The 12,082-nt window shown below is 25.6% G+C and overlaps 1 protein-coding gene across 1 annotated transcript; it reads left to right on the top strand.

The window, feature by feature from the left end:
* Positions 1-2,202: 2,202 nt before the first annotated feature.
* On the top strand, positions 2,203-9,451 carry OCT59_003886 (uncharacterized protein; the record flags this gene model as incomplete). The annotated part of the gene is made up of 23 exons (XM_025324677.2): positions 2,203-2,334; positions 2,503-2,575; positions 2,652-2,687; positions 2,762-2,828; positions 2,989-3,209; positions 3,312-3,416; positions 3,523-3,926; positions 3,998-4,133; positions 4,205-4,341; positions 4,431-4,635; positions 4,706-4,810; positions 4,890-5,373; positions 5,441-5,556; positions 5,630-5,752; positions 5,824-6,522; positions 6,597-6,915; positions 6,996-7,031; positions 7,163-7,288; positions 7,368-7,550; positions 7,633-8,473; positions 8,557-8,580; positions 8,656-8,829; positions 8,906-9,451. 23 exons carry the CDS (start codon positions 2,203-2,205, stop codon positions 9,101-9,103), a joined length of 4,944 nt encoding a protein of 1,647 aa, XP_025184894.1. The 3' UTR covers positions 9,104-9,451.
* Between the last annotated feature and the right edge of the window lie 2,631 nt (positions 9,452-12,082).

Below are 12,082 nucleotides of genomic sequence, written 5' to 3'. Positions count from 1 at the left end.
AAATTTATTTGAAATTTATCTTCATTATTTTTAAATAATATTTATACCTTTATTATCTTAATATATTACTTAAATATCTTAAATTTCATTATTTTTTCTAAATATAAATATTTTCTGAATATTTCTGAACATTTTCACTGCAATTTTCAAATATTTCTTTTTTGTAAAAAATTAACAATCTAATTATAAAGCAAATATATTAGTTAATTTGCAATTTATTATAGTAAAAAATGTGGCAAATTACAATAATTTTATTAGTAAGTGGAATTTAAATTACTTAGTAAATTCATGAAATAAAATTTTTATTTTATAATGAACTATTATCAATTCAAAGAAAAATTATTTTAAATTTAATTTTAATGTTTTATTTTATAAATAATATTTTTAATTAAAAGGAATAAAAACTGTAAAATTATTATATTTTACACATTTCCAATTTTATTAATGAGACATGTTCAATTCTAATAAAATTCATTTAATTGGAAATATAAAAAAATTCAAATCCAAAAATTCCTAATACTTAAATTATTTATTTCTCAATTTAAATTAATTAATCAATTTCTTACTTTATATTCAGTTAAATAATTAAATTAAATCTTATTTAATACCTTTTAAAATATAAGAATTTTCCGAGATTCTTAATCTGTAAAAAAACAATAAATGCAACCTTTAAAATTTTATCAAGTTCATTATAATTGGTTGGAATTTCTAGCTATTTTAACTTTAATTCCATTGGCTGATAAATCATTTTATTGCTGATGACTTATTGCAGCTTTATTAACTTTATTAGTTTTAGTTCGTCATAAACAATAAATTAAGGTAACCACTAGAAATATCCATATGGTCCATCTCTAAGAAGAATATAAAAGATAATTTTATTTAATATTACCATAAATTAATAATTTGTAGCGAGTTTTGTTAATAATTCTGTATGATGTAACTAACAGTTCCAGTTTTTAATATAAATTCGTTTGGATAGCTACATTATTGGTTCTTCTTGTGCGCATATATTTGTTTTGAAATAATCAATAACACAAGATGATGTGCCGTGTTTTTAGTTTTGGTAGCATTTTAATTTATCAAATCATTGGAAATTATAAATGGTAATTTCTTTACCAAAAGAGATTTTTATAATGAAGAAATACTTGTTCGGATTTCGGGAAAATATAACGCTTAATGCTGGCATATTTAATATGTTTATAATACAAATATTCGTAAGGTAGGACAAATTTATCAAAATTTTTAAAATTTCGCAACATTTCTCCTTTTTTCATTTATTAGATTCAATAAACAAGTCAACAAATTGATATCCTTATTAATTTTTTTTTTAGGTGGTTTTTTTTCTTCTGATTTTCTGATCTTTATAGATTTCTCTTTCTTTTGAGGATTGGAAATTGCTTGAGGGTTGGAAAAATATTTAATCACATGATCTTCACGAATTAGCTATCTATAAATATTTCTCAAGATCCATTTAATATTCAATGCCAATTGTTACATCGATCAAGAAACACAAGCACCAAATCTACGTATTGTTTTTTTCGTTTTGATGGTTACATAAACATTGAGTAATTCTTTGTTTTGCATAAATGCTTTTATATGTGTGAATTTCACTTTTAGAAGATGTTTTTTTCCGATTGATTTTAATATAATTAGTGATACATGTATATTTTTTTTTAGAATTTACATAAAAGGATACTCATTCGGGTCTGGAACGGTCTGGCTTACTTTTATTCGAAGATATCTTTGAAGCAAGGAACAAAAAAAAGAAAAAACATCAAAATTATCGTTTTTTTTTTTATAATAAATATTTATTAAAAAACCTTTTAAGGTAACACTCATTTATTTAAACATGAAGGAAGAATTGAAACGGTCAACTATGTGGTCAGGTAAATTTTATGTTTGTTTGTTTTAATGTAGGCATCTCCATGCCAAGTTTATTCTTTCCTTAATTATGATCTTTTAAATTTTACGTAACATAATTAATTATATTTAATAGTAATATTACTAACTGATAATTTGTGTTTGTTTATAATATGAATGATATTTTAAAAATTTATATTTAAATAAAAAAAAGACTTTTTTTGAATATTTTCTTTTTTTTTTATCATCAACACGATAAAATTTAACTATATACTGTATATCAATAAAAAAAAATATTATAAAATACATTGATTGATTCTTATGCTTTTTTAAATAACATATATGTCAGTACTAGGAAAAGAAAGCCCCTATGCCGATGAAGCTCCAGTTGCTGACCTAGTCCATTCGTTTGACTGGTCAACAACTCCACTTGGAGATAGGTCAACGTGGCCACCCTCTTTGAAAACTATCGTGGTATGAATTTAAGCATGCGAAATCATGTGACATCAAGATTGTCAAGATTTCAAGATTTCAAAATTGTCAAAGATTGACACGTAAAAAATTATAAATAAAAAAAATGATAAAAAAATTTCATTAAATTTTGTCAATTTCTAATTTTGATTCTTGATAAATTAACCACAGGACCTATGTTTACATTCAGTTTTTCCGATTGCCATTTTCTATGGGCCCGAATTAAGGATGATATATAATCAAAGTGAGTGATATTAAAGCAGAAAATATCATATGTCCACATATCGGTATAATACTAATTTTATTCTAAATACGTATAGTGTATCGACCCATATTAAAAATGAAACATCCGCAAGGTATTTAAAGATACTATAAAATAAGTTACATAAGTTACATAAAAAATTCGTTAATTAATTAATTCATTATATAGCAATGGGACGTTCCTTTAAAGAAGTATGGTCTGAGACGTATGATGTCATGGGACCTATATTTGAAGAGTAAGACAATCATTAAAATTTTGCGTCTATCGATTATATCTTCAATTCTTAAATGAAATCGACTTCCCTTATTAATTGAAAGTTGGTCAGCAGGGTCGTAACTACTTGTATATTAATTTTTATATTATCATTCATTTTTCAATTTGTCCTTTATAATTAGAGTAAATTTAACTGGAATAGGTTCATTCCAAGATGATATGATGCTTTTATTGCATCGTGATGGTTATGCTGAGGAATGTTATTTTTCATTTACTCTTAGTCCAGTATTTAAGGAAGATGGAACTATTACTGGAGTTTTTAATGCTGTTCAAGAAACAACGCAAAGGGTATTAGCAGTTAGAAGATTAAAAACTCTTGAAGATTTAGGGAATAGAACTCCAGGTATATTTATCTGATCGCGTTCATCGAGTAATCTCATATATCAGAATATTATAATATCATGTAATTAAAAACCATATGTACATACGGATTATTTTTTCCTAGGTGCAAAATCAGCTGAGAATGCCTGTCATTTGGTATCATTAGCATTACAGGATAATGATGATGATATACCATTCGCAATGATTTATCTTTTAGAAGATGATAATCGTACGTGACCGGATATTTCTCATATTCAATTCTTTATTAACGACATAATTTATATTTATTTATTTTATTTTATTTTATTTATAATGAAATATAAATAATAAACCAGACCAAAAAAATATTAAGAAAGTTAAATTAATTGCAACAACTTATGACCAAACATTAATGACAATTAAAGGAGATGATGAAATTGAAGAATTAGCTTTTGTTAATGGAATCTCAAAAAGAATATTGCCAGATTTTTTGTCAGAAGAATTTACCAATGAATTTATCTATGATGGCAATATAATAATGGACAAAAATAATTCAAATAATAATGATATTTCCCATTGGCACTTACAAGAAGTTATTACAAGGAATTCTCATGTCATTGTAACGCTTAAAGATGATTCCAAGGCAATACTCTTACCGGTACTATCTTCATTTGCTGGAGAAACTAATACAACAGCCATCATGGTCTGCGGACTTAATCCAAGAAAAGCACTTGATAGAGATTACATGGAGTTTTTACGGGTAATTAAAATTTTGTGATATTTTAAAGCCATCATAAAATAATTGATTAAATCTATGGTAAATCATATTAGCTTGCTGTTAGTCATGTAAGTACAAGTTTAACACAAGGGAGATTAAGAGAAGGAGAAAGGAAACATGCCCAACTTCTCGCAGACCTAAATAAGCAAAAAATTAATTTTTTCCAAAACATAAGTCATGAATTGAGAAGTAAGTTTTTTCTTTTTTATTATGTATGTATTTTTAATTAATTATACTAATCTTACATTTTTATATTATAGCTCCTCTAACTTTGATGCTTTCACCATTAGAAGATGCAATAGCGTGTTGTCCAAATAATTCAGACGTTTTATTACATCTTCAAATGGTCCGTCGTAACTCTCGTAGATTACTTAAACTTGTTAATACATTGTTACAAGTAAAATTCCTTTTATTTTTAGCTTATTATTTATTTATTTTTATTTATTTAAAGCCGAATATCAAACATGCAATTTATTTTTGAACTAGTTTTCTCGGATTGAAGTTGATAGCATAAAAGCACAATTTCACGAAACCGAAATAGCAAAGTTAACCGCAGAACTTGCGTCCAGTTTCGAGAGTATGGCTAAGTCATTTGAATTAAAATATGTCATTGACGTGCCAAAAGAATTAAAGTTATCCCGACGTATCTTTATAGACCAGAATATGTATGAAAAGATTTTATTTAATTTATGTAAGTATAAAAAATTTTACGTTGATCTTAAATATTTTATCATATTTATTTATTCATTTAATTTTTACAGGTTCAAATGCTTTCAAACATACTTGGACTGGAAGTGTGACCGTTCGGTTATATTCCGAAAACGAGGATGATAAAGAATTTATTGTCCTCGAAGTGATTGATACCGGTGATTAATCTAGTTCTTGGTTTTAAATTTACGTAATATTCCTTGACGTAGCATATATTTACACATTTTGAAATTTTAGGTGTCGGTATCCCAAATGATCACATTCCTAATTTATTCAATCGCTTTTATCGCGTTGAATCACGTCAATCACGTAGTTATGAAGGGACCGGAATAGGTCTTGCTCTCGTAAAAGAATTAGTTAATCGACACGGTGGCGATATATCTGTAGTCTCTGTTGTTGATAAGGGTTCTATATTTAAAGTTCGGTTACCAACTGGATGGGAGCATTTGCCACCGGATCAAGTATACTTTGATGATGAGTACAACACTAAAGAGCATGTTGTTCATGGAGAGAAATTATATTCAAATTGTGATCTATTTCTGGAAGAATCAGCACAATGGATTCAAAAGAACAATATTGAAGATTCTGATTATAAAGACATGGATTTGGATGATAATTTAACTACTGAAGGTCACACTATTCCGTCTTCATTGGAAGACAATCCCTTAACTTTTGGTGAAAACTTTACAGTGCTTATCGTCGATGATAACACTGATATGAGGTAGACATAAAGTTTTTTAATAAAATTGCGAGATTAAATTTAAATTGAAATTATTTTTTAATTTTAGGGATTATATATTTGGGGTTTTAAAAAAAGATTTTGATGTTTGTTGTGCTTGTGATGGTCTTGATGCTTTGAGAACCTTAAAAAAACTGGACAAACCACCAGACTTAATTTTAAGTGGTAAGGATTCTATTTATTTAACCATCTTAATTAATGATACAAGTTTAACATATTATTATCTTCCTTTATTTAGATGTTATGATGCCTAATATGAATGGGTATGATTTATTAAAATCATTGAAAAATAATAAATCAACTCGATTGATTCCAGTAATTTTGTTATCCGCTAAAGTTGGAGAAGAAGCCAGCCTTGAAGGTATTCATTTTTTAAGGTTTTAAAAAACAAATTTTTAGTTTATTAAATAGTCGATACATTTCCTTAAATAGGGCTGGAACATGGAGCCGATGATTATTTAATTAAGCCGTTTAGTGCTAAAGAGTTGATTGCGAGAATACGCGTCAACATTAAACTTAGTTGTCTTCATCGACAACTTTTCTTGCAACAAAAACGACATTTAGAGACAAAACGACTATTGTTCTCGATAAGTCGATCAGGATTAAATATTCAAGAAACTCTTTCAACAGCTGTTCAAGAAATTCATCACGTCCTACCATGTGATAGATTTTTTATTGTTGCTGTAGAGAATGAAGATTCAAGAATAATGGCATTTTCATCAACAGACCAAAGTGAACCAAACCTACAAGGAAAGTTGGTCTATTTTCCAATTAAAGAAAATAATCAAACTGAAAATTTGAATCAAAATAGCCTTGAAGTAGTAAATGAAACTCTTGAAGTTGTAATATTTCCAAATTATTATTTATTAGCCGTCCAAAATTTAGTTTCACTAATTGCCCTTCCCATTAAAATCGATTCAAAAACATGGGGATGGGTAGTTGCAAATAGACCTCCAAATAATACTTGGTTAGACAGCGAAAAAAGTTTTTTGCAACAAATGTCTAACCAGATTGGTTTAGCCATCAATCACTCTATACTTTTAGAGGAAAAATTAAAGAAAGAAGCGCAGATGGAAGCGATGGAGGCAGCAAATGAAGCCAAAAGTCAAATTTTGGCTAATACTTCTCATGGTTTGTGTTGTTTATGTTTATTTATTGTTTGATAAAAAATATTCTAATTATTTTATAATGTTTTAATATCGTAGAATTGAGAACACCATTAGGAGCAATTATAGGAATTTTATCAGCATTCGAAGATTCTCAACTTTCAGAGGATCAAAAGGATATGGTACAAATCATGACGAGAGCATCTGATGTAGTATTAGCAGTTGTGAATGATATTTTGGATGCAGCAAAATTAGAGGCGAATAAAGTTGCCTTGTTGAATAGTACATTTGACCTATTTAGCTTGATGGAAAAAACAATTGAGCTTTTTGGTGAAAAGGCTGGGGCCAAAAACATAGAATTAATTTTATGTTGCGAACCAACTTCTCTGCCAAAATTTGTAAAATCAGATCCCGAGAGGTAAAAGAATTAATAGTTTTATTTATTTATTATTACGTGATTTACGTACGTAATTTAAATTATTTATTTGGTTTATCTAGGCTGCAACAGGTTTTGATGAATTTGTTATCTAATTCGTAAGTATTATTATTACTTTACGATATTCTATCGATTTTATAATCAATTCTGAATACTATTTTTCATAACATTAATTGTCAAATTATTTGATATACGAAAAAAAACTTTTTTGTTATATTCTTCATTATAGTATCAAATTTACCGACAAAGGGGAAGTTTGTCTCAAGGTTACAATGAAGAACGATAATGAAAGTAGTAAAAATACTACAGCGAAAAAATCGACATTATTTGTTGAAATAATTGATACCGGCATTGGGTACTTGAAGATATTTAACTTGTGTTTTCCAATCAATCATTTATATTTATTCCAATTTTTTTATCTTTTAATCTTTTAGTATTGACCCCCGGTTTATGAAAGTCATTTGGGAAAGTTTTTCTCAGGGAGACGCTTCAATGACAAGACGTCAAGATGGGACCGGATTGGGTCTCCCAATCTGTAAACAACTTGTAAAGATTAATGGAGGCGAAATGGGTGTTCAAAGTGAATTAGGAAAAGGAAGCCGATTCTGGTTTACTTGGTATTCATTTTTTAATTAATTTAAATATTTTGATTAATTCCATATTAATATATATATATATATATTTTTTTTTAAAAAAAAGGCTTGTCGAATCTTCTTTATCTTGGTCACCTATACCTATTACATCTATCTCACAGACTCCGCCTGGATTAAATTTACCCACTACTATAAGATTAAAACGTGTAGTAGTAATTGACCCCGTTGAGACAGCTAGAAATGCTTTAGTTAAATTGATTGGATCAAGTGTAGAGAGAATTGATTCATTTGATTCCTTTAGTGAAGGAGTTTCAGCGGCCAAGGTTTGGCGTGAAACTCATAATGGACCATTATATGACATTGCATTTTTTAATGTCAATGAGGACAATGTAGAGGAAGTTAAAAAAGCTTCTGAAGAATTAAGATATACCTGCGGAAAAGACCAACTTTGCATAACACTTATGGTATATTGGTCTGCAAGCGGACGTGCTATAGGACAGAAACTAATCAAGGACATTGGAGGACCAATTGTAACATTATGTAAACCAATAATGCAAAAAAGGTTATTGGATTGTTTACATAATAGCAAAATATTTAGATCATCCTCATCCACACCAAACCATCATAGACGTAATTCCGTTAAGCCTTTAGCGGATATAAGAGTTGAAAAATATTATAATGACAATCGACATTTGTCATCATTACCGGTAGAGAAAGAATTAACAATTATAAGGCAATCGCCAAAAGATAATAATGAAAAATTATCACAGGCATCTAGTAGAGATAAGTTGAAAAGAACAGCATCTTTTAGTTCAGAACCTACAAAGAGGACAGCTTTAAAAAGAATGGAACCTAGCGGAGAAGATAATAATCAAATTGACAAGAATCGGGCTTCAAAGTCTCTTAGATCACGCCCTATTTCAAAATCAAAACGTATTTTATGTGTAGTACGTTCAAATATTTTTTTTATTATTTTCTTTTTCTACAGTAAATATTATAATAGTATTTTAACGTTATTTTATTTAATTAGGAGGATAATCCTATCAATCTAAAGGTATTTATTTACAAGAATTTTTTTTTTGTGAACGTTAAAAGTATTATTTATTTATTATCATTCGACTTTTTATAGGTTATTCAACACCAACTCAAAAAACTTGGGTACCCATCCTTATCAGCAACAAATGGACAAGAAGCTGTTCATTTGATCCAAGCAGAATATAGTGGGGAATCCTCGAATTTATCATTGTCTTTAGCAAAAGAAATTCCAACAAAAATTTCTTTAATATTAATGGATTGTGCTATGGTAAGTTACATTATATTTAACATTTATTTCAATTATGCATTGATTATTGATTTCTATAATATTTTTCTTTTATTAGCCCATTATGTCAGGATTTGATGCATCAAAAGCTATAAGAACTATGTCAAATATTCCTATAATTGCTTTAACAGCATCAGCTATTCCAGAAACAAGAGAGAGATGCTTCGAATCAGGGATGAATGATTATTTAACGAAGCCATTAAAAATTGGACAACTTAAAGATAAATTGATTCAATGGCTTGGAGATGATAATTAATTAATTTTGAAAATATATATATATATATATATATATATATAGACGTAACTAATTGACTGTAAATTTTTATGTATATAGTATATTTTTAATATATATAGTTTATATTTTATGATTTATTTTATAGAAAAAAATTTATCAGTAAAATGAAATCATTACACATTTTTACAATAACTAATAGTACAATCTTTTTTGCAATTTAAATAATGCAAAATTTTTTTTTAACTTGAAGAATCTAAATTTTACAATTATTTTATTGTAGAAAATTCTTTATCTGGTATAGTTCAAAAATAGATACTTTTTTTGTATTTAATTAATAATTTATATTATAAAATTTTTAATTTATCATTTATTTTACCATAAAACATATTATTAATGTGAGTAAAATTAAAAAACAGGAAAAATCACATAAATAATATATTGGAATAAATGGCATATAATTAAAAAACTAATCAATCAATCCAAATTAGATTTTATATTATTTATATTTGAAATTTATCTTATTCAAATTTAATTTGAATGTATTTCTTTAATAGGCCACTATATATTATTTAATAGTCTTTTATAAAGATAATAATAAATATAAAGATATATCTAATTTGAAAGATACAATTCAAAAAAATGGATTTTATTTTCAAAAAAAAATATAGGTAAAATTATTAATAAAAATATCTTTACAAATATAGTAAAAATCAAGAATAAGAAAAAAGTAATGATATATAAAAAGTTATATTAAAATATAATAGTTTAAATTTAATTAATCATTTATATAAATAAATAGTTTTCTGAAATATAAAATTTATAATAAAATATTATATTAATCTATTAACAGTTTTTTAGTTGATAATAGAAGTTAATTAAAAATATATATATTTTGTTTATTTTGTTTTAATTTATTTTATTTATTATTTTTCTACAGATAGTATTTTTATATATAAATTAAATAGTTATAAGAAGTAAGGTTGTTTACTTAAATTTTTTCAAAATCTTACGATTAGTTTCTTTAAGATTTTACTATAGTTTTATTATAGTTTTTCCAAAATTTTAGCAGTTTTAGTATTTATAATAAGTCTTATCAGATTTTACTTTCTTTAGAGTTTCATTAACTTTTTAATAAGACTTTATATAGGACCCCAGATATCTAATATAAAGATCATAATGGACTTTGGCCAAAAACACCCTTTTTGCTAAAACTCAAAAAATCGTTTTTTTGTAAATATCTCAACATCTAGTGATTCAATTTTAATGAACTTTTGTTATTTTGTAGCTCCAAATTGGACCACTGGATGCTGAGATATTTACAAAAAATGATTTTTTGAACCCTGAAAAATGGGCTAATTTGCCAAAAGTGTGACTTATAACCTGTTTTGGAGATATCTGGGGTCCTCTTTATATAATTTCAGCAAAGTTTTACTATTTTAGCATTTTGCCAACTTACCAAAATCCTTTAGTTTTCAGCTATTCAGCAACCTTAATAAGAGTACTTTAAATATCTTTCATTTAACTAATAAATACATATAGTTAAATTTTAACTTATAATAATTTAGCTAATATCAGTACTAAAAATGTAATTTTACTATCATTAGATTTTTCTTATTGAAATAAATTCAATAATATAAAATTTATTAATTTATTAAAATCCAATTAGTAAATTATTTAAAAACAAGGGTATATAGGATAAGAAAATTTGAAAAAATACCTCTGAAATAAGCAACTTTTGAAAATTTTATATGATCAATAAGTAACTTTCACAACTAGCCTATCCATATATTATTTAGAATTCTATTTAAACCTTTGAAAATTGAAACTTTTAATTTAAAATATTAAAATTTTTATATTTATTAAAGTAAAACCCATTTACTTTATAAAATAAAATTTATAAATCTAAAATATTATTAATTATTATATTAAAGTTTGAATATACTTAATATACATAATAATCATAAAAAAGCTTTGATTTTTTTCTTTTTAGATTAATTAATCAATAAAATTACTAATTTTATAATATAAAAACTTTATAATGCTTAATTTTAATGAAAGTTTATATTATATAAAATAATTAATTTGCATATTTTAGCATTTTTTGATTTCAGTTGTTTAATTTTGCAAATTTATAGAATTTTAAATATTATATATAAAATTTATAATTGATTTTCATTTAAATTAATATTCTTGGGTATTGCTAAATATCACCAGTGGTGATCGTCACCACACCACTTAATTCTGGCCGAAATTTATAATTTTGGCCAGAGTTAAAAACCACATTGTAAATTTTTTTTCAAAAATTTCAATTTAAATAATAAATGTGTAAAACAAACCTGAGTAGATACTAATCACACTAAAATTTTGAAAATTTGACTAAAAAAAATCTTTTTTAAAACAAAAAATTGTATTTTGCTTATAAAATCAAACTTTCCTATTTTTCTCAAAAACTATCTAAACAACAGCCTTTATAATCTAAGGCAAACTTGTTCTACCCATAAATTTACATATAGTAATGATATTTATATTATAATTAGAATAATGTCACAGTCAAAAATTTTTGAAAATTCAAAAAATATTTTATATGTGGTGACGATCACCACTAGTGATATTTAGCAATACCCAATATTCTTTTAATTTATTGCAATTATGATTTTGCCATTTAGTAATAAACATTTACAATTTAAAAAAAATTGTCTAGATTGGACTACTGTCTACTGGTTGGTAAAATAATATTTTAATTTGTTTTTTTTATTAATAAAGTTTCAATTAAAAAGTTGTATTAAAAATATTTGAGATTTTATATTTTTAATATTTAATAATTTATTTTTGTTATAATTTTTAAAGTTAGATATAAACAATGGCAATATAAAAAACCTTTGATTAGAGTTATTATTTTGGAATTTACCTATATAAGAATTTTCTGGAGTTCTGGGTTTGGTGTTTCAGTTTTTAATTGCTGAACAAAAAACTTTCTCACTATTAACACTATTAGCTATG

Source organism: Rhizophagus irregularis, chromosome 12 (genome assembly GCF_026210795.1).
Source record: "Rhizophagus irregularis chromosome 12, complete sequence".
Taxonomy (NCBI): domain Eukaryota; kingdom Fungi; phylum Glomeromycota; class Glomeromycetes; order Glomerales; family Glomeraceae; genus Rhizophagus; species Rhizophagus irregularis.
The sequence above is the reverse complement of the archived record's forward strand: the minus strand, read 5'-3'. Positions and strand labels throughout refer to the sequence as shown.